Source organism: Heterobasidion irregulare (genome assembly GCF_000320585.1).
Source record: "Heterobasidion irregulare TC 32-1 unplaced genomic scaffold scaffold_03, whole genome shotgun sequence".
NCBI lineage: Eukaryota > Fungi > Basidiomycota > Agaricomycetes > Russulales > Bondarzewiaceae > Heterobasidion > Heterobasidion irregulare.
The window spans coordinates 605,369-626,439 of NW_009258199.1; the positions used below are offsets into that span (position 1 = coordinate 605,369).

At 57.1% G+C, this 21,071-nt stretch overlaps 9 protein-coding genes across 9 annotated transcripts; 4 read left to right on the forward strand and 5 right to left on the reverse strand.

Annotated features, from left to right (window-relative positions):
• Positions 1-444: 444 nt before the first annotated feature.
• Positions 445-1,487, forward strand: HETIRDRAFT_443938 (uncharacterized protein; the record flags this gene model as incomplete). The annotated part of the gene is made up of 1 exon (XM_009545222.1): positions 445-1,487. One exon carries the CDS (start codon positions 445-447, stop codon positions 1,288-1,290), a length of 846 nt encoding a protein of 281 aa, XP_009543517.1. The 3' UTR covers positions 1,291-1,487.
• On the reverse strand, positions 1,455-2,348 carry HETIRDRAFT_146595 (Nucleoporin, serine protease S59). The gene has a single exon (XM_009545223.1). The coding sequence runs from the start codon at positions 2,088-2,090 to the stop codon at positions 1,695-1,697; it is 396 nt and encodes a 131-aa protein (XP_009543518.1). The 5' UTR covers positions 2,091-2,348; the 3' UTR covers positions 1,455-1,694.
• A 3,079-nt stretch (positions 2,349-5,427) lies between these two features.
• HETIRDRAFT_155171 (uncharacterized protein) lies at positions 5,428-10,113 on the forward strand (the record flags this gene model as incomplete). The annotated part of the gene is made up of 12 exons (XM_009545224.1): positions 5,428-5,731; positions 5,786-5,871; positions 6,018-6,143; positions 6,210-6,823; positions 6,873-7,078; positions 7,142-7,390; positions 7,444-7,997; positions 8,048-8,074; positions 8,125-8,656; positions 8,715-9,000; positions 9,084-9,312; positions 9,459-10,113. The coding sequence occupies 12 exons, from the start codon at positions 5,428-5,430 to the stop codon at positions 9,999-10,001; spliced, it is 3,756 nt and encodes a 1,251-aa protein (XP_009543519.1). The 3' UTR covers positions 10,002-10,113.
• Positions 10,114-10,280: 167 nt separating this feature from the next.
• Positions 10,281-10,466, reverse strand: HETIRDRAFT_170231 (uncharacterized protein; the record flags this gene model as incomplete). Its single annotated transcript, XM_009545225.1, has 1 exon — positions 10,281-10,466. One exon carries the CDS (start codon positions 10,464-10,466, stop codon positions 10,281-10,283), a length of 186 nt encoding a protein of 61 aa, XP_009543520.1.
• A 136-nt stretch (positions 10,467-10,602) lies between these two features.
• Positions 10,603-11,325, reverse strand: HETIRDRAFT_170232 (uncharacterized protein; the record flags this gene model as incomplete). The annotated part of the gene is made up of 5 exons (XM_009545226.1): positions 10,603-10,693; positions 10,758-10,818; positions 10,878-11,026; positions 11,095-11,207; positions 11,263-11,325. The coding sequence occupies 5 exons, from the start codon at positions 11,323-11,325 to the stop codon at positions 10,603-10,605; spliced, it is 477 nt and encodes a 158-aa protein (XP_009543521.1).
• A 567-nt stretch (positions 11,326-11,892) lies between these two features.
• Positions 11,893-13,484, reverse strand: HETIRDRAFT_146597 (Lysophospholipase). Its single transcript, XM_009545227.1, has 5 exons — positions 13,253-13,484; positions 13,025-13,119; positions 12,848-12,895; positions 12,539-12,785; positions 11,893-12,431 (listed from the first exon to the last, which is right to left on the reverse strand). Exons 1-5 carry the CDS (start codon positions 13,328-13,330, stop codon positions 12,168-12,170), a joined length of 732 nt encoding a protein of 243 aa, XP_009543522.1. The 5' UTR covers positions 13,331-13,484; the 3' UTR covers positions 11,893-12,167.
• A 244-nt stretch (positions 13,485-13,728) lies between these two features.
• HETIRDRAFT_381008 (uncharacterized protein) lies at positions 13,729-14,906 on the forward strand (the record flags this gene model as incomplete). Its single annotated transcript, XM_009545228.1, has 3 exons — positions 13,729-14,099; positions 14,155-14,568; positions 14,691-14,906. Coding segments are annotated over exons 1-3 (990 nt in total), but the record flags the coding sequence as incomplete, so codon positions are not given.
• Positions 14,907-15,074: 168 nt separating this feature from the next.
• Positions 15,075-16,583, reverse strand: HETIRDRAFT_314737 (uncharacterized protein; the record flags this gene model as incomplete). The annotated part of the gene is made up of 9 exons (XM_009545229.1): positions 15,075-15,155; positions 15,215-15,270; positions 15,325-15,377; positions 15,437-15,584; positions 15,689-15,844; positions 15,909-16,022; positions 16,078-16,116; positions 16,170-16,281; positions 16,374-16,583. 9 exons carry the CDS (start codon positions 16,581-16,583, stop codon positions 15,075-15,077), a joined length of 969 nt encoding a protein of 322 aa, XP_009543524.1.
• Positions 16,584-16,781: 198 nt separating this feature from the next.
• On the forward strand, positions 16,782-21,010 carry HETIRDRAFT_313948 (uncharacterized protein; the record flags this gene model as incomplete). Its single annotated transcript, XM_009545230.1, has 11 exons — positions 16,782-17,011; positions 17,074-17,124; positions 17,177-17,297; positions 17,366-17,501; positions 17,563-17,676; positions 17,732-17,766; positions 17,823-19,694; positions 19,804-19,962; positions 20,021-20,123; positions 20,180-20,394; positions 20,453-21,010. 11 exons carry the CDS (start codon positions 16,782-16,784, stop codon positions 21,008-21,010), a joined length of 3,594 nt encoding a protein of 1,197 aa, XP_009543525.1.
• Positions 21,011-21,071: the final 61 nt, after the last annotated feature.

Sequence of the window (21,071 nt, forward strand, 5' to 3'; positions counted from 1 at the left end):
CTCTTCTCGTTATGATGCCCGTGACAACACCGACTCCCCAGCCTGTCAGTTTGAACATAGCAAATCTCGAGGAACAAAGTCGTCACATCTACAGACGACCAAGCTATTCGTCTTCGTCCGAGTCAACGTCTCAAAAGCTTGGTAGTGCATCGAGAACGCCTGCAGGCTCCGACAATAGGAGCTTGAGGAGCTTGAATAACCGAGCAAGTTCGTCCATCCCTGACATCACAATACAACCGCCGGTATGATGACTTAGCACATTTTCATATTCTACGATACTGAACTTTGCCGCTAAATTACTCTCTTGCCTAGTCGCGTCCTTCCTCTCAAACACCACAAGCAACGCCAGCTGTTGCCCACGGTGACTTTTTGAGCGCTGAGGATGCTACGAACCGTCCGATTCAGCCCCCCGAGCCCGAGCCTCTTCAATTCAGCCCCCGTTCAATGGAGCCAGAAACTGCGCCGAGCCCTTCGCTAAATGGCGAATTGCCTCCTGGGTTTATTCCCATGGGCCCACCAGTGTCTGCTCCGACTCCATCACAGTCGTCGCGTACTATGTCTGCCTATACTGGCGCTGGAGTGCCTTTGCCACCATCGGCTACATCCACTTTTTACCAGTTGCCGTCCGAACCAGGATTGCGTGCCGGAAGAGGCACGTCTTCTGTATCCGGCATGTCCGGTGGGCAACCTACATCTCGCTCTCGTCGGTCCAGAAACGGTGGTTCCACTTCTGATCCTGTTATGATCCCATTGCCCCCGACTGTTGCGTCATCCTCGATTGTTTTACCGCCGCCAGACTTACTCTCTCGACCGCACGGTGATTCCACCAGTTCCACCTCCACAACTTCAGAAGACGAGGCTGTCAGATCGAGTATTGCGTCCAGCTCTGCAGATACGCTCACTACCCCACCGATGCGTAACAGGAAAACCTTGTCAAAAGCCAGAAATCCTGCCTATGATGCCGCGCCTGTCCCTACCGGCTTTGAATACCCAGCTACACCTTCCGTCCGCAACTCAACACCTGGCAACGCCGCAAGAGTGCCTCTCCCGCCTTCCACAACTGCCGGCACCCCACGGACGACATCTGCATTCACTCCACATCGCAGTGGTGCCAACATCAATGCGGGAATGACTCCCGGCGTGCGTCACTCGTCCTTGCGCAGCGGTGGCAGGGAACCCAAGGTTCATCATCGTCATTCCTACAAACGCTTCGATAGTAATGCTTACTTGGACCCGGCTTACCTTGCCAGTTCTGACGACCTCCATGAAACTGATGACAGCTCACGATAGTAACACCTCATGTTCATGACTCCGGGATGAGACTAACACAAGGGAGTTCTCACACCGAAGGTAGAGCTGGTCCTCTTCATGATTTCGATTTTCCATTATATATACTTCACGAATGTACCCTGTAATTTCAGACTTGACGTTTGTGAATTACAGAGAGCCTATATCGCATATGATCGATGCTATATTAGCCAAGTTGCAAACATGTACACGTTCTGTTCAGTCTTTCGATCTACATAATGTTCCAAGGTGAAGCGCTGAAGGTACCATTTCCGTTCATGATAAGCAATTGAACCACAGGGTTGCGACACGGTGCAGAACCTAAGAATGACGTTACTGAATACATTGACATAACGAAGAGCGACCGACAGAAAGCAAAACAGGTAAGTAAGTAGCATATACATTCATCAGAAGTGATCAACTGTGAACGTCCATTTGCCCTCCTGAATATCAAACCCTTCAAACTTCGTTCCCTTCATGTGCTTTAATCGCTTCGTGTGTTTGATCACCTGTGGAAGAGTCTCATCCTTGATAGGCTCTCGTGTTGCCTTGTCCAAAGGCCAACAGCGCAAAAGCGTGATTCTAGCACGAACGTTGAGGCCACTACCTGGAGGCGGCTTGTCGATATCGTCGCTATCCGGGTACACAATGCATTCCTGCGTGTCGAAGCGAATCTGCTCACCCAACAAGTGAGAGAGTTTGGCAAGGGTAGTGAGGTCGACGGGGTCCAAGAATTCAATCTTTCCAAAACCAACACGCCCGACGACCAAACCCCTCAGCTCTGCGATGTCATCGAAGCTCATCAAGCTCAAGGTTGGGACGGACGGTTTGCACCAGTAATCGCCCTCTTGCGGCTCGTCTTCGTGAACAACACTGTCTCGCGCAGCTTCTGTAGCGCCGCCGGCAGATGGTGGACCAGTTATGGATCCTCTGTCGCGGATCGTCCGTGCTGGAGAGTAAGTAATCGCGGGTGGAGTGGGGGCAGACTGCTTTTCTCTCGCGGCAACGCTGAGAGCAGGATTAAATGAGACCTTGCCAGGACTGGGTGATGAACCACGTCGGAGGAGGTCGGCTGCGTCAATCTTCCTATCAAGCACAAGTTTCTTGACGCTCGTTTTGGGACCAGCACCCAGTACGCTTGACCCAAACGCCTCTGAGCCATTCGAACCTCGTCCATTGAAGCCACCTAACCCGAGGGGATTAGGCTTTGAACCCAAGGAGGAGAGTCCAAGAACATTAGTGGGGGTTGGCGAGATGGTGGATGCGTTTAACATTATCGAGTTATAACCTCGTAACTTGGTGGTGGCTGCCCCCTTGCCAGGTTTGTAGCCCAAAGGACGTGACAATGAAGAAGGTGGTTCAAACATGCTGGTTTTCTTCTTTTGATATTGGTCAAAGTTTAACCCGTTGGACTGTGCAGGAAGCATGGAGAAGATGGGAAGGTTCTTCGTGACGGGTTGATCAATTGATGCAAAGAGACTGCCCTGCTGACCAGCAGTGGCATTTAGGGCAGACGCGTTCAAAGTGTTTCCGAACAATGAACCGCCCAGGGGTTGAGCGTTTAACTGAGAAAGACCGAGGGCTGGTGCAGCTGGCTTTGTACCAAAGAGCCCACTACCGCCGCCAAAAAGGCCTGTCGACGGTTGATTGGTAGATTGAGAAAGCGGAGCACCAAAAAGGCCCGTCGACTGCTGAGGAGCAGCAGCATTAGGATTGTTCGCATTTGTTTGCCCAGACGCAGATCCACCGCCGAAAAGGCCACCGCTAGTAGCAGGCGCAGCAGGCCTAGCACCAAATAAGCTAAGATTATTCGCTTGCGCGGGTTGCTGTTGACTCGACTGCTGTTGTTGAGTGTTATTTCCGAATAAACCGCCGCCGCCACCACCGAATAAGCCCCCTGTCTGCGGCTGCTGCGTTGGTTGAGTGCCTCCAAACACTATTGGGTATATCGACATCAACAATGATTTAACGCATGAAAATGTAGTCACTTACGTCCGCCACCCTGCTGAGGCTGGCTGGCTTGATTCTGCTGTTGATTGTTCTGCTGACCAAACAACCCTCCACCACCTCCAAAAAGCCCACCAGGTGGCTGTTGTCCCGGTGGGCCCTGATTCTGTTGATTTTGAGCACTAAACAGCCCAAGCCCCGAAGCAGGTTGCGCTGGCTGGCCAAACGCAGATGGTTTAGCGGCATTGGCGGGTCCTAAGAAGACATGAATATTGCAAGATACAGGGAAGAGCGTGGATAAAGTCTACACACCGAACGCTCCACCGCCAAATGCGCCGGTGTTGGGTTGGATCTGGCCAAAAAGGCCTCCGCCTGTTGCAGGCGGCTGCGACTGCTGCTGCTGCTGGTTTTGCTGTCCGAAAGCGGATCCTCCGCCAAATGTGCCGCCTCCACCTGAGAATTGTAGCAGTCAATGGCAATCCTTCGACATCGGAGGAAAGTACGAACCAAATGCGCTCAATGGCTTATTTTGTTGTTGACCGAAGGCACTTCCACCACCGAAGAGACCGCCAGTGTTCTGTTGCGGCTGTTGTTGTTGTGGTGGTTGCGGCTGTTGACCAAAGGCACTGTACCCAGTGGCAGGTGGCTGCTGTGGCTGCCCGAAAGCGCCAAGAGCGCCCGTTCCGGTTGTAGGCTGCGCGCTGGTGTTCTGACCTAAAGCACTAAACGCACCGCCCGTCGGGTTGGCATTGTTCGCAGTACCGAATGCTCCAAACGCCGAAGTCGGATTTTGCTGTGCAGGTTGAGCAGCCTGGCCAAATAATCCTGTTCCAGTGGGCGCTGGCTGCGCGGCACCAAATGCAGATGGTTGAGGTTGAGAAAATCCGCCAGCATTAGCTGTCTTGCGCCCTTGCGCGTAGTCCTGAAGGCGCAATTCCTATAAATAGTAGAGCAGGTGAGAATTCGAGGTACGAGAAGCCTAAAGCGTTGTCTTCATTTCAAGGAGATCGATGCCACGACTTGCGCTGCATGTCAGACCACTGATTTGTCCAAAGAAGGCGCTTAGACTCAATAGGCAATCACTCACTTCAGTCGAAGTGCCACGATAATGTGGCATGCAAGAGATACTCTGATATTGAAGAGTGATATTGGAGTTCGCGCCGTCCTTCTCGCTATATACACTGTAAGGCGGGTTGACTGTGCCAGTCGTTACAGGCGGAACACCATCGTAGACGCCCGCTTGTGTAGTCGCTGAAATGACAAACCGAATTTAACTCATAGCTTGAAACGCGGTAAGACCATGAGCATTCGTCGCTTACTCGTGTTCGCCCCAAATGCACTTGTTGCGGCTGGTTTGTTTCCGAACAGTCCGCCGCCGGCGCCGCCACCAAATGCACTCGTACCGGCATTGGGCTGTCCAAAAAGACCCGTCCCCGTTCCCGACGACTGAGCAGGGGGATTGTTGTTGGCGTTGGCCGTCCTAAACCCGCCCCCTCCTCCAAATGCTGATGTTCCACTACCACTGAATGCGCTGAAACCAGTGGCGGGTTTCGGGCCGCCAAACATGGGGTTTGTATTGACCGGGGGATTTGCAGTACCACTGAATCCTCCTCCTGATCAAAAATAAACACAGATGAGATCTGGGGCGCAGTACAGACTACGCACCGAAACCTGACGTGCCTGCTGGGTTCGAAGGACCTGCGCCTAGATTGCCGAACATGGGGTTCGCTTGAGGCTGCTGCTGCTGCTGCTGTTGCTGCTGTTGCTGCTGCTGTGGATTCTGTCCAAATGCACCCCCTCCAGGACCAAACGCTAAACACGTCATTTAAGCACGCCCGCCATGAGTCGTTCTGACATGCACGCACCTCCCGCGGACCCGAACGCACCTGGCTGTCCAAACGCGGAACCACCAGGCTGTTGTTGTTGTTGCTGCTGTTGTTGCTGATTTTGCTGGGGGTTGGCCCACGAAGATTGGATGGTATTGTTGCCGCCGAACATGGCTCGACGGTTTGCACAAGTGGGATGCGGCGTCGTAGACGTCTAAGTCTTATCGGGTGAGATTAGAGCGGAGCTCAAAACACGCGCTTGACAAACGATATTAACGCGTTTATTACATAATCCAAATTTTACAATGCAAGTTGGCCGGCGTGCCCACCGAGAGAAGGAGCTCAACCCAGTCCTCTCGCGTTTGCCATGCCCGACGGCAATGTTCGCTCCTCCTCCGACAAAAGCACATTCAAAACCCTCACCCGCGAACGAAATTTTAAACACCCGGCCTCCAGCAGTTCCACTGTTCCCATCCTCGATGAATTCGTTGCGCCTCATATTGAATCCTTCAACGCGCTTTTCGACGACTCTGGTTTACCGTCAGGTGATGGTGACGGTCGTGGAATCCTGAGCCTGGCTATCAAGGACATTGGTGAACGGGTTGTCTTTGACGGGAATGGTCAAATTGGGTCCGAGAGTGGTCCTAGTGGGTGGGGAAACCGAATGAGCAGTAAGTTGCCAGCTGAATTCAATCAATTTTTGACCCGCGGCGAACCCATTCAAGTGTGGATCGAACAGGTTTCTATATCAAGGCCCATGGTACCCGACAAGGATAGACAGGCGACGGAGCGTAAGGTCTTTCCTACCGAGGTAAGTACTTTCTATTTTTGAATGTTCCGACCCGCCACCTGGTGTTCCCCTCATAATGTTGATCTTCGCGTCAACAAGCAAAATACTGCAGCTTCTAGAAACTCATTCACCAGATGCTTGATTCTTACCCCTTACATCGCTTTTAGGCTAGGGAACGCCTCACCTCCTACCGCGGACGTATGACCGTCAAAATATGCTGGAAGGTCGACCAGCCTGGGCAGCCGGAGAAATCTATCATCAAAGAATGCGGCCTTGTACCTATCATGGTTCGGGTGAGTCATATCGACGTCGAAAAACCAAACTTTGACTGCGAGTGCTCAGCTTCAATTTGTCCATAGTCAGTCAGATGCAATGTCCGCTCCATGTCGTCCGCCGAGCTCGTCAAGCACCACGAGGAGCCCGAGGAATTTGGTGGTTACTTCGTCATAAACGGAAACGAGCGCCTTATTCGCTATCTTATCCTTCCGCGCCGAAATCATGTCATCGCCCTGACCCGACCTTCGTTCGTCAACCGAGGACCATCATACACACCCTATGCTGTCCAAATTCGATGTACGCGTGTTGACCAGACAAGCGTCACAAACACCCTACATTATCTCTCCAACGGCAGTGCCATGCTTCGATTCAGCTGGCGAAAACAAGAGTATGTTGTTCCTATCATGCTCATCCTCAAAGCCTTGGTGGGTGCGTCGGACAAAGAAATATTCGAAGGCGTCATGATGCAGGACTATGACAACACCTTTTTGACGGACCGCGTGGAGCTTCTACTTAGGAGCTATAAAATGTTTAGCTTGTACACAGGCGACCAATGTCTTGAATACTTGGGTGACAAATTTCGTGTGGTTCTCGGTCTACCTGAAGACTGGACGAATCAAGCCGTTGGAGCATGGCTGGTAAAGAAGTTGGTCCTCGTACATCTGGAGGACCCTCGTGATAAGTTTAGAATGCTTCTGTAAGTCACTCAGTACAAGGGTCACACACTCCTGCTAACCTTTCAAAAGGTTCATGTTGAGGAAGTTATATGCTATCGTTTCCAAGACATGCTGCGTTGACAACCCTGATTCTCCTCAACATCAAGAAGTTCTATTGCCTGGCCAGTTATATGGCATGATCATCAAAGAGAAACTTGAAGAAGCTTTGACCCAGATTCGAAATCAGATCGCTCTAGATGTGCGGAAACAGGACTCCACAGTCGATTTCTTCAATGGTAAGCAACAATCATTTTCCTTGATCGCGCACTCGGAGCCTAATGGATGTCCTCATCCCGTAGATCGTTATTTCCACAAAGTCTTGTCACGCGTCAATTTCGATATTGGAGCCAAAATGTCCAACTTTCTGGCAACAGGTAACCTTGTCTCTCCGTCGGGTTTGGATATCCAACAGGCCTCGGGCTTCACAATTATTGCGGAAAAATTAAACTGGCATCGATATATCAGTCATTTCAGATGTATCCATCGTGGCGCCTTCTTCGCGGAGCTGAAAACAACCACTGTCCGCAAGCTTCTGCCTGAAGCTTGGGGTGCGTATCTTCACATCGTACTGATGAATGCATGCTAACGCGATCGTGAACAGGCTTTCTTTGTCCCGTTCATACTCCCGATGGTTCGCCTTGCGGCTTACTCAATCATCTTTCCCGGACATGTCGCATCGTCACTTCACCTCTGGCCGTTGCACACATTCCCGGCCTTCTTGTCGCGCATGGCATGACACAGGCGTTTGTGCCGTCCGTGGACGGAAGTAAAAATCTTTGCGTTCAACTCGATGGCCGCGTTATCGGTTGGGCACGACCGTCAGTAGCAAAAAACCTCGCAGCGAGTCTGCGAATATGGAAGACCGAGGGAAAGAACCAAGTTCCATTAGACCTGGAGATCGGGTTCGTACCTACGTCTGAAGGCGGCCAATATCCAGGCCTGTTTTTGTTCGCGTCAAGATCGCGGATGATGCGCCCCGTCAAATTCCTGGCGAATGGGAGAAATGACCAAATCGGGTCGTTCGAACAGGTGTATATGGATATCGCGGTGACGCCTGAGGAGATCGAACCCTCGGTATCGACGCATGTCGAACACGCTCCGACAAACTTCTTGTCAATATTGGCAAACATGACGCCGTTCTCTGATTTCAATCAGGTATGCAGAACACTCCCGTGGCTCTGCCTCACTCACAGATCTGCCTTCAGAGTCCACGTAATATCTACCAGTGTCAGGTTCGTATCCCTTTCTGCTTACATCACGCAATTAGCAACGTTGCTTCTAGATGGGAAAACAAACGATGGGTACACCATCGACGGCACTAAAACATCGGACAGACAACAAGCTGTACCGGTTGCAAAGTGGCCAGACACCGATAGTCCGTCCATCGCTTCACAACGATTACGGGATGGACTCCTTCCCCAATGGCACAAACGCCGTCGTTGCCGTCATCTCATACACGGGGTACGACATGGAAGACGCCATGATCCTCAACAAGTCCGCTCACGAGCGCGGGTTCGCGTATGGCACGGTGTACAAGTCCCAGATCGTCGACCTCAAGGACCAAAAGGGTTCGTCGTCGCGGTCCTCTGGGCCGCCGACGCTACATTTCGGGCTTGGCTACGATATCCGAACGGACGGTGACCGGCAACATCCCTGTTGCCAATTTCTCGACAGCGATGGGCTCCCCTTCATCGGCACCCGCCTGTCGTCTGGGGATTACCTCGCTGCATACATCGATGACACCACCGCTCGCACGCGTTTCGTCAAGTACAAAGGCGATGAGGTCGCATACGTCGACGAAGTCCGTCTGCTAGGTACCGCGTCTCCTCTCCCTTACTATCGCGTCGTGAAGGATTGATCTTATCCGTCCAGGGTCCGACGCGGGCGACTCCGAGCTCCAAAAGATCCACATCACTCTGCGGATCACCCGCTCCCCCGTCATCGGCGACAAGTTCTCCTCGCGGCACGGCCAGAAGGGCGTGTGCTCGCAGAAGTGGCCCGCCGTCGACATGCCGTTTAGCGAGAGCGGGATCCAGCCGGACGTGATCATCAACCCGCATGCGTTCCCAAGTCGGATGACGATCGGGATGCTGGTCGAGAGCATGGCGGGCAAGTCGGGCGCCATGCAAGGGCTCGCGCAGGACGCCACCCCGTTCACGTACGTCGTGCTCCACCAAGCGCCTCCCGCCCTTGCCCCCGCTTCCACCCTTTACTGACCATCCCCGCGCCGCGCCGCTACAGGTTCTCCGAAACGGACACCGCGATCGACTACTTCGGCAAGCAGCTGCTCGCGTCGGGGTACAACTACTTCGGCAGCGAGCCGATGTACTCGGGCATCACCGGGCAGGAGTTCGCGGCCGACATCTACTTTGGCGTCGTGTACTACCAGCGCCTGCGGCACATGGTGCTCGACAAGTTCCAGGTGCGGACGACGGGCCCCGTCGACCCGCTCACGCGGCAGCCCGTCAAGGTGCGTCTCCCTTCTCTCCACTTCGACGAACCAATCGCTGACGCCACCCCCCCTCTCTTTCTCCACGTGCTCCCACGCGCTCCGCGACGTCCCCGTGACCGCGATCGCCCCGTGACCGCGCCTCCCTCCCCCCTCTCCCTACTCAGGGCCGCAAACGCGCGGGCGGCATCCGCTTCGGCGAGATGGAGCGCGACGCGCTCATCGCGCACGGCACCTCCTTCCTCCTCCAGGACCGCCTCATGAACTGCTCCGACTACTCCACCGCCTGGGTCTGCCGCACCTGCGGCAGCCTCATCTCTCTCGGCTACGACGACGTCAGCCTCGGCGAGGTCGTCGCCGCCGCCCCTGCCCCCGCCCACGCCGCCCACTCCGACGACAGTGGTGCGGGTGCGGGTGCGGGCCACGCGGTGTCGAACCCGACCGCGGCCGGCGGCGAGTACTGCCGCGTGTGTCGCGCGGCGGCGGAAGAGGAGGACGAGCGAGAGCGCCGCGCGCTCGCGACGGGGCAGAACCCGGCGCGGGCGGGGCAGGCGGAGGTGCGCGTCGCGCTGCCATCGGCGAACGTGCTCGGGAGCGGGCGCGCGCGCAAGGGCGGGGACCTCGACATCGTCGCGGTGCCATACGTGTTCCGATACCTGTGTGCAGAGCTTGCCTCAATGGGCATTGCGGTGTCGCTGTCGGTGCAATAGGGCTGTGCAGCGGGACGCGCGCGCCATCAGTCGTTCTTGTAGCATCTCGATGATCTCCTCGGATCACATGTTCGTCAAGGGATATAAAATAATCATTTCGATCTTGATCACCATTATCCGAACATGCACTACGCGTGACAATCCGCATCCGAGTCTACAAAAAAATTCCAACCGCCGCACGCTCAAAAGTTCCGTGTTTGTCATGTAGGTAAAGCGTCCGAGCACATCCCCGCCTTCCTAGCGCCTTGATCACTACGGAACGAACGGCCGCACCGGACATCAAGCGAGCGCGAAGCCAGCGAGGGACGCCAGCAGCGCCAGGAATAAGTCTACCGCGATCGAGCTCGCGCCGCTCGTGGTATTGGCGGTCGACGAGGGCTTGGCTGCAGAGCCGCTGCTGCTAGATCCGGAAGCGCCGGCGCTAGCGCTGGGTGCGGACGCTCCGGTCGGGTTGGCGAAGCCCATGACGCTCCCAGTCAGAGGGCCCGGGGCGGCAGAGGCAGAGGCGCCGACGCCTACGAGGCCGCCCTCACCTTGCTGTACATCGGCGAAAATAAGATAGCGGTAGGTCAGACTTCTAGAGAGTTTCAAGACGGGGAAATTAAGGGCTTACGCCAGGGTTGCCCGAGGAGGAGGCTGCCGCTTGCTGGAAGGCAGAGAAGGTGTTGCCGCTGGTGGGGGCATTGATGGCGCTGTGAGATGCGAAAAAATATTACAATAAGTTGAGGTGCGTAATCATGCAGGAATGAGTCTTACCCGACCATGCCGGATTTGCAGTGCGGCTGGGGGGCGAGCTGTTTGCAGAAGAACCACAACGCTGTGCGTGGGCCGTTTGTAAGGTAAAGGGCATTGAAGGACGTGTCGCGGGATACGTACGCGTCGAGCCGTTCGTGATGGTGAGGTTCCAAGTCGGGAAGTCGTCGGTCTGGCCCTGCGGGATGAACACCCAGCCCGAGTCGAATCCACCACTCAATGGCTGGCACGGGTTAGCGAATGAGCTCTGCGTGATCGAGTGGTTCCCGGGGCTGCGTGTGCACCGCGTCAGTGGGCGCGCGCGGTCGCAAATAAAAACCTAGCGAGGCTATATGCGCACTTTCCGGAGAACTCAAAGGTGATGACGGAGCCCTCGCTGGCGGTGATGGTGTTCGGGTTGAACTGGAAGAATCCCCCGGGGGAGTCGGCGTCGCCGCCGACTTGCACGGTGACCTGGTATCGAGTGCGCGTTCAGTGACGGGTTGCCGCGCAGACAGATGGAACTGACGGTTTGGTTTTGCGCGGCCACGAGGGCGGCGAGGGAGAGCAGCGAGAGGGCTGCGAAGCGCATGGTTGACTTGGCGTGGAACGAAGAACGGGTTGAACGGGGGGGAACGAAGGGCGGGTTCTCAGACGGGGGAAAAAGTGCACGGTGGATGGGAAGGAGCCCCCCTCAGGCTTAAATACGTGTGCGGACGGGCTGCGCATCGGGATGCGTCATCTATAAGTGTGGGTGACAGGATCGAGAATCCGTCGGGGAAGCGAACGAGGGGGGCGATGGCAGCTAGTCGCTCTCACGCTCGCTGTTCTCTTGCCCCCCCGAGCTCCCCACATTACCGGGCGGTGCACGTCGTGGGCACTTGAGAGACCACCGTCCGTGAAATCTCACCCCGCAATCGGAAGCCAGATACTCACACTAGGGAGGCGTGGACGCGGCGCAACAAACACACTGACACATTGCACCCGAACACGGTGCCAGGGTTAGGGTCGCATCCACCCACAGCATGTCGTTGTCCGCTCGAGATGACACTTGGGCCCGCAGCGAAGGTCCGCCCACTTACTCAGACGATCGCCATCGCTCGAATGCGGCCATCCTTTTGCATCAGGCGACGTGAAACACACCCATGTCAGCATGTTTCCAGAGACCCAGGAATTGGATTACATAGTGATTGTGAATGGATACCGAATACAAGTGCGTTTGCGTTGAGCTGCGTTAACATCGTGCACGAACACGAATCCTACCACAAGTTTGGAATCAGCAACTGCGACACAGGCTACTGATGGCAACGGAGTGGAGCCAATGTGGGTCCGACATGCACTCACATCCCTCCATCCCTCACCACCCTCCGCAGATTTGCCTCACCACCACCACGAGCACATCATCCGCCCGCTGCTCGCCCGCTCACGCGCCTCTCACGGGGCGGCCACGACCTTCTTCAGCCACTCCTTCAGGTCCGCCAGCTCCTTGTCGTTCGCAGAGTGCCCGAGCCCGCTGTACGAGTTGAACGCGATCCCGCGCAGCGCCGCCGCGTCCGCGCCCGCGAGCGTCGTCGCCGCGATCCCGACGTCCGTCTTGAGGAACTCGACCGAGTCCACGCCGAACTGGTACTTCACGAGTGGGTCGTGCGTGCCGTGGCCCCAGAATATCGGCATCGCGCGCGCGTGCTCCGTCGCCATCTGTCCCGGCGCCACAGCAGTCAGTGTTTGTGCATGTCAGTCGCGCGAGGGCCGGTCACGGCGGCGGGCCGCGCGGGCCGGCGCACGCGTCTGCAGGGCCGACTCACCGACTTGAATTTGTGCCGGAGCGGGAGCCAGCCGCTGAGCGCGACGACGCCGGCGAGCCTGCGCTCGTTCGTGAGGCCGATGAGGATGCTCATCGCCGCGCCCTGGCTGAAGCCGCCGAGGAGGATGCGCTCCGCGGGGATGCCGGCGTCGATCTCGGCCGTGATGAGCTGGTTGATGGAGCGCACGGTCCGCAGCATGCCCGTCTCGTCCTCCTCCGACATGAAGCCGAACTCGATGATGTCGAACCTGCGGGGGCGCGTTTTGAAGCGTGAGACGAGGGAGATGAAGGGGAGTGAGACGCGACGCACCAGGAGGGCATTTCGAGGTTCATGTTTGCGGTGACCTTGATGCTAGGTCTGCGTGACCGCGGTGGGACGTAAGACGACGACCATTGGGTGAGCGGCAAGAATAACGGAATACGGCGGGCGGAAAGGGAACGCAAGGAAGGGGGCTATAAATACGGGGCTTGGGAGTTCTGGACTCACGAGTGAGGCAAGACCCATTTAACATGGCGGAGGCCGGGATCCGTCTTGAAGGAGTTTGCGACGGGGCTCCATCCATGGCCGGAGTCGCCCAAGCCCTGTAACGGGAAGCACGCGGCGAGGATGGATCAGTGCTTGTACGGCACGCGATCACGCTGGATCTCCGCCCCCGGCGGATCATGGGGGCGGAGCGGAAGGGTGGGGCGGGGGACGGGGGAGGGGGGGACTGACATGGACGAAGATGACGGTCGCGGTGTGCTTTGCGGCGGGCTGGACGACGAGGGCGTCGAGGAGGGGCGGGGAAGCCATTGTGGAGAAAATACGGCGTGCACCAAGTGCGAGGAAGGCGCAGGGGAGCTTGGGACGCGGAATCAGTGGGATCGGATGGAAATCGCGCGAGATAAATATTATTGGGAGGGAAAGGCGGCGGGAGTCAGAGTCAGTGGACCGGACCGTCGAGGCGGACTGGGGAAGCGGAGGGCTCACGGACCGTCATCGAAAGCGTCAGTCGAATCCTCGCCATCGCACACCGACGCCGCGCGCATCCACTCCCGGCTCCGGCCATCCATAGCCGGTTCCTCTCCACGCCTTGGTCAGCAGCGTTTGGTGCTGGATTCGCCGCAAAGGTGCAACAATCGTGCACAATCGTCATCTTATCGCCCACGCAATTCAGCTCCGCGATCCTCACCACCACTTGCCCGACTTTCATCGCACCGCGATGGTCCCAGTGCCCTCAGTCCCCTCCCCTCCTCCGGCCCTCGAGCCCCAGTCCATCCCATCCACATCCACCGAACCAACCTCTACCCCTGCCCCCGCCCCCGCTCCCGCACTCTCCAAAAACGCCCTCAAAAAAGCCCGCAAGGCCGAGCTCATCGCCGAGCGCAAGCTCGAGCGCCGCGCGCGCGAACGCGAGAAGCGCAAGGAGAAGAAGCGCCAGCGCAGCGAGCGCATCGCCGCGGGCGAGGATGTCTCCGACGACGACCGGTCCAAGAAGCGCGCCAAACTGAGCGCGCCCAAGGCCCCCTTCGGTGCGCGCGTCGTCGTGGACCTCGGCTTCGACGACAAGATGAGCGAGAAGGTGCGCCCGCAGTGTGCAATCGGGCGTGACCTGGCTTTGATTTCTTTGTGAGCAGGAGGTCGTCTCGCTGTGCTCGCAGCTGGCGTTCACTTATAGCGCGAATCGGCGCTCGCCGACGCCCATCAAATCGCTGCTCTTCACGTCCCTCGATGGGCGGACGCGCGAGCGTCTCGACAGTTTGAACGACGCGGGCTACAGGCGGTGGGCAGGCACCGAGTGGTGGAGCGAAAGCTACGAGCGGCTATGGCAGGAGAGCAAAGACACAACGCCCGAGGCGGCGACGGGCGCGGGAGATAGCTCGGGGTCGGCAGACGATGTGGACGCGAAAGAGGAAGTGCAGGGCGCAAAGGCTGTGGCTCCGCAAGAGAGCGTCGTATACCTTACGGCCGACTCGCCTGAGGAGCTCGAGGAGCTCAAGGAAGGCGAGACATACATCATCGGCGGCATATGCGATCACAACCGGTACAAGGTGAGACCCACGCGCGTCCACACACTCATCATCTATCACTACGTTCTCACACCACCAATGATGAACAATTTTGATATTCTACTTCATGGCATCGCACCCGTCTTGATTCGATCCCTCCGCAGAAGCTATGCCTGAACAAAGCAAAAGCCTCGGGCGTCCGCGCGGCGCAGCTCCCCATCGGGCGCTACCTTGCGCACCTGCCCACGCGCAAGGTGCTCACGGTCAACCAGGTGTTCGAGATCCTCGTCAAGTGGGTCGAGACGCGGGACTGGGAGCAGGCGCTGTACGCCGTCATCCCGAAGCGCAAGTTCCAGAACGGGGGCGCGCAGGAGGCGGCGGGCGATGGCGGCAACGATGACGAAAATAACGATGAGAATGAAAATGAGAACGGGGAGGGAGAGGGGGAGGACACGAAAGAGGGCGACGGTGGGGACGAAGAGGCCGGGATAACGGGGGTGGTCTCTACTGCTGTATGACGATCGGAAGTACGCTAATCATTCTGTACCTTACAAGATGTCTTGCAGGTTCGTCTTGCCCGTGCCTCGTTCGAGGGGCTTCGGCTGTGTGGGTGCAGGTTTCCATCCGATCTAGATTGACCAGAAAAACGCCTGTAAGCTCATGGAAGACCTGACGACAGCCTACCTACCACATAGATGACCTGGAATGTTGCGGGTATAGTGCCGTCCGGTTCTCCGTGGAGCTCTGGATGATCCTATTCAACGCTCGAACATTTAAAGTGTTTCGGTCGCTGGTCACCTTTGTATATAGCCGAGGCCGCAGCGAGCGTATCACGCCGGATGATGTGCCGTCTGCACGAGGCCGGCCATGAGAACACAGCGCGGGGGATGTCATGCGCGACACCACTCACCGCCCGAGGACGGCGTTGCTCTCGCCCATGTCTCTCAGATCATCCATGAGCTCCCACATGCTCGGGTAGCCGGCTCGCACCTCGTCGACGTCGACAGTGAGAAGCGTGAAACCCGCGCGGCCCATGAGGTTCGACATGTCGCGCGGGTCTGGTAACGACGCGACAACGATGCGAAAGCGCAACATCGAGCAGCGCGACAAGGTGCCCACGATCAGTGGGGCCGGGGGTGCAGGTGTAGACGGAGCCGCTTACTGGCCATCGGAGACACGTGCGGGGAGACGCCGCCCTCGCGGTCGACCTCTGCGAGCTGCAGCGCCGTGCGCAGCTCGAAGAGCGTGTCTCCGCCGAAGAGCGCGCCCATGAAGACGCCGTCGGGTTTGAGAGCTTCTCGGATCTGCACGAGGACTCCTGGGGCGGCGGCGGCGCGGTGTGAGGGAACGGTCGTCGCAAGGAGGATGTAAGGAGAGGGCACCTGGGAGGTCGTTGACCCAGTGGAGGCTGAGACAAGAGACGATGGCGTCTTGTGAGTTGCGCGGGATGGACGCGAGGAGCTGCTCTTCGTCCACCTCGAGTCTCTCCACTGGCACTGACGCGGACCGCCGATTAACTGCAGTCTTGGCGCGCGTTTGAGTAGAGCGCACCTTCAAACTCGCTATCTGGGTCTCTGTGCAGAATCCGCGCTGGGGATACTACGTGTGAGGTGACAGCGTCAGGGACGAAGAGCGTAGCTCACGACTGAGGTCTAGCATCGTGATCTTGTCGGTCTGTTCAGGCTCCAGCAGCCTCGAAAAATGCCCGGGCCCGGAGCCCAGGTCAAGAATCGAGCTAAACTTCCGCTTGATATCCTATATCACGTCTCCCCGTTGAGCAAGCGAGCAAGCCAACGCACACGCATCCGCCGCAGGGGCGTCGGTCAGCAGTGGAACACGGGACGTACCAGGAAGCGCTCGATCATCCTGTCCGCCACCTCATCACGCACATAGTCAACCATCCTGCTCCGCTGCCCGTCTTCATGCGCGGCGGCGCGGTCCTTCTGCAGGCGCTTTGCGTGCCGGTCGAAGACCTGGAAGGGGCCGACGGTGTTGGGATTGACGGGGGACGATGATGCGACGGAGGCTAGCAGGCGGACGCGCTGCGCGTGGTGCATTGGGACGTGGGGGATGTTTCGCAGCATCGAGTCAGAGTATTTGGGATGTCGATGTGTCGGTGCGTACCCGCAGGGCAGCGGCGAAGCGGATACTACTAATAGCTGACGGACGCGTATGTCACGTGGTGACTGTCACCTTCGTTTGGCGAGTTTCCCGTCTGCCATCGTCCAGTCTTCCCGCCGCCTTCTCACTATATCATGGACAACAACGGGTTTCCCCAGCGCCCGACGGCGCCCAGCGGTACCAACGCCCAAGGTGATTTAGGCCAGCTGACCCTCCGCGACGTCCACTCCAGCGGCATCTCGCTCGAGCAGCACCAGGCGATCATGGCTCAGCTGGCCGAGATGCAGCGCATAGCGGACATGGGGCTGGAGACCAACATTCGGAGGCAGCTCGAAGCCAGAGCAGAGGAGGGGCGGGTGGCAGAGTGAGTCGTGGTGTTTGTTCTGTGTGTGTGTCCTGCGGACAGGCATCTGAACGCTACTGTAGACAGCAGCTGCGGCAACTTGAACAGTGGTCCGTCGCGCGCAACCATGTTCAGTCAGTATTTCCGGCTCTTTCGGTGTTGTTACTTTATTTGACTTTCTGGTAGACCGGCAGGAATGGCAACTATGGCCGCTCCTCCGATTATCATGCCACCGCCAGTCTTCAACCCCATACCTGTCTCTAGTGCATTTTCGTATTCAGGCTCGGGCACGATCTCGGATTTTCCAGTTAGTTCATATGTTTGCTGTCATGTCCGTCTCATGAGTGCTCAGGAACATGACGTGCAATCTGGCAGAATCTCATGCAGCATCATGCATATGCCGGCCAGCCTCCTGCCCCACAGTATCAAAATGGGGCCAGGTGGCAACAGACTCCGGATCCACAGAAATATATGAATGCACAGCCTTCCACCACAAGAGTTCAGGCTCCAAGTAAATATGGTCCAGCCTTTCTTTTGAAAAGTGGCTTATTCTATACCAGATCACCACACAGGTTCACAGAATTCCAATTCTGGTCAATCTGCGGTGAACAGCAGCTCAGCTGCAAATTTGGCCTCACAACTTGTAAACTATGCCCGAAAGGAGGGCTTAGACCCTGCTGGACAAGGTACATCTCACGATGAGTATCATGCCATATTGTGCTGATGAGCATCTTAAAACAGAGAGGTTCAAGACAATGTTTGTCCAACATGCCAAGGTGTGTCCTGTAGGATCATTTTGTAGCCTGATTGTCATCTTTACATTTTCCATTAGCGATTGGGAGTCAATCAGACTCATGAGCAGATCTCAAACATCATTCAGGCTGCGAGGGCAGACGTTGCAGCAGGCTTTTCATCCTCTCGGCCTATGGCTCCTGCTGCCCAGAACACTCAGACTAGACATGCCTCAGGGTCCGCCGGATCAGCACGACACGGAAGCCAACCGCGACAGCCTCCTGCTATGCCATCTGCTCCCTACGTACCTTCGGCTTCAGCTGCTACCTCTTACGCTCCAAATATTCCTGCCACTCACCTCTCCACATTCCCAGCTAGTGCTTCAACTTCTACACAAAAAGCGCCAAGACAGCGGATGCCTGAGGTACGAGCGCCATCTTGGACACCTCCGGCGCCGGCCGCGAATTCGACACCTCCTGCTCCATCTACAAGCACAGCGGCGACCAGCAAGCAGCCACCAGGCGCAACATCGCAAGTCTCTACACAATCGCTTAGTAATGTTGTCGAGGCGGCACAAAAGCTCCATCAGGCAGCATCGTCTCAGGCATACCAGCCTCATTATTCTCAAAGCATGGCCCAGCTTTACAATAACAGGGCCGCTCAAGTGCAACAACGAGCCTCCCGTCCGGCGGCGCAGACTGCTGCTCCAGTGCCCTCGCAGCCTACTCCGGCGCAACCCGCTCAGGCCAAAAGTGCCATTCGCCCTCCTCCACCCTCCCAGCCTGCACCAGTGGTAACTCCACAACATGGTCTCTCAGACTCGACTGTACCCGTTGCGAGAATCACCCCTCAGCAGGCGCGCCGGTCGACCATGGCCAAAGATATATTGCTGTCCCTACGCCCTCAGGCGGCTGCTGCTCAGCCCTCCGCAGTTTCTGCAACCGATTCGTCAAATGCGCTAGCAGGAAAGAAGAGGCCTCGATCGGAGTCGCAATCTGATGTCGACAATGTTCAGGGAGCCAAAAAGCCTTTGTTATCGACAGACTCACCCGAGCTCGTCATCACTGAAGGCGCGGCAGCCATCGCACGGGCCATCATGACCCCTTCGCAGACCTCTTTCCCTCATATCAACGCGGAAGTGCGTCAGTCCACCATTGACCTATCCGATTCACCGGTCCCGTCGCTTCGCTTTCCGTCGGCTGGCTCTTCAACCGAGGATAAGTCCATCATTGTGGACAAGTCTGATGACGAACACTACGCTCAGGCAGCCTCACAGCTACATCCGGCTCCCATCGCCAGCGGCAGTGCGTCTTCTGCTCAGTCCAATCCCGCTCTGGTCCCGGAAATCTCCCCTTCTGATGCCTCGACTAGCACCTTCATGCAATCCATCCTTTTGAGCCCGGGCACGCCGGAGCGACCTGCTGCGTCCCGCGGGCCCATCATCACATCGCCAGAGTCTCTCCCCGAGCTTCCACTTGCATTCCCAGGCTCTGCTCTGCACGATTTCCTTGCGGGCTTCGACGATGGCACCGATGTTGTATCGCTCCCGCCGAGTTCACCAATGGCGGAGGACACCGCGCCCGAACCTGAGGCCCCTGCCCCTGCCACCTCTGATGTGGAATCGAGCCCGCGGCAAGCCAAGACGCCGCTGTTCTTTCCCTCCCCGACCGGATCGGCGATGGCCATCGACGAGCCGCCGCCGAGAAAGGAGGTTCCCTCTCGTGATACGTTCGTCCTCAAGCCAGGGATGCTCAGCTCAAAGACTTCGGCCGCTTTGGACCACGCCTCGTTCGCCCGAGCGTTGGCCGCGTCGCGGGCGAATGCAGCAGCTTCTTCATCTCGCGTGCGTTCGGTGAAAGGTGCTGTGTACGTTCTTGTGCCCTCCCCGCCGGCGTACGTGAAGCGGTGGAAGGCGAGGCAGGCAGGCCTCAAGCAGTCGACCGGTCGAGTGCTTGCTCCGGGTACGTCCACTGTTCAAGCATATTGCGTGGGCGGTGCTGACTGGGCTCTGTCGAATACAGCGATACCCGAAAGCAAAGGTTTGCTGCTTCAGCGGGCTTTCCCGAGTTTTCACAACTGAGTTTTCGACAGTACGCGACGCTATACAAAAGTCTTCCACGCGACTCCATCCTTCGCGCTGTCAATGGTCAGGTTGTACCGCTCTGATGAACTCCGAAGAGGCTCTCAAGACGCATCTGAAAGTGCACAAAGCCGAAGAGCAGGCGCTTCGACGGCCGACAGTACGTGCCTATTAAGGTTTGACTTGTACACTTGTCCATCTAACCCATAAGATTCCAGGGGTCTGTGTGCCACTGGAGGAGATGCGGTGCTGTAGTCAAGTCTAAATCCTTCGACGAACACGTAGACCGGCATGCAAGTCGTCATAGGTGTGCGTTTGAAGGTATGCCGGCCAATCAGTATTTTGGAGGGTTCGCGAGGCTGATTTTCTTCGATCAGGGTGTGCTGATTCCTTTTCCAACGCAGAAGATCTCGCCAGGCATCATCGACACCACGGCAACGACCCCCTCTTACCCTCCACAAAGCCCACAAAGCCCGATGTATCCCAAACGCCACCTGCCTTGCCTGACACACTGCCCTCGTACATGTCCGTCACGGTCCGCATCGCCACAGAGCCGATCTCCCAGGAACGGCACGCGAAACTTGGGCCATGGGTGAATATCGCGCGAGTTTCCTCCTCCCGTGTCGTGGCTCACCCCGATTTGTCGGCAGGTTTTCCGGCATATCTTTGGAGACGTGGACCAGTCTGCTCTGCTGTCACGGGACCCCAGTGCCGTGAGATCCTCTCGTCGCTTGGCGGTCAGCCGACCGGCGCAAGACACCGTGTCGGACATGGACGAGGAAGAGGCGGCTGAGTACATGGCGCGCGTCGACAGCGCGCCATTGGACGAGTATGGGTTCCTAGCGTCCATTTCGAAAGTGTGTCGCACGCCGTGCGCCGACCTGGACTCGCAGGGCATCTCCCACAGGCTATATCAAGGGATGGAACTGTTTGGGACGGAAGCAGACTGGGACGATGCCGTCGAAAGTGCGCCCGGTCCCTCGATCCCGAACTCACAAGCTGTTGGAGAGCCCGGTGCGGTTGAAGTGGAGGCGATGCCTCAATCGTTGGACGAGGGGGGCTCGGGGAGCGCAGATGCACAGGCTGACATTGCCATGGCGGCGGATGCTGGGAGTAAGCCTTTACTAGGAAACATGGATCAGGAGACCAGTAGAGACTCGACGATGGACGTCGAGATGGACGTGGTCGTAGTGGAAGAGCTGCTATAGTGTGTTTTCGACGCAGAGCGTACCATGCTGTGATATCCTCGAAATGTTGTGCTTGTCTTCG

What these genes read in the sequence shown, in the direction of transcription:
- HETIRDRAFT_146595 (XM_009545223.1), bottom strand. Translation starts at nt 2,090, where the DNA reads ATGAGCTTCGATGACATCGCAGAGCTGAGGGGTTTGGTCGTCGGGCGT.
- HETIRDRAFT_146597 (XM_009545227.1), bottom strand. Translation starts at nt 13,330, where the DNA reads ATGGCTTCCCCGCCCCTCCTCGACGCCCTCGTCGTCCAGCCCGCCGCA. An exon ending in CGACCGTCATCTTCGTCCAT is followed by an intron (nt 13,120 to 13,252) that starts GTCAGTCCCCCC and finishes TTCCCGTTACAG; the next exon opens with GGCTTGGGCGACTCCGGCCA. An exon ending in TCCGGCACAAATTCAAGTCG is followed by an intron (nt 12,432 to 12,538) that starts GTGAGTCGGCCC and finishes GCGCCGGGACAG; the next exon opens with ATGGCGACGGAGCACGCGCG.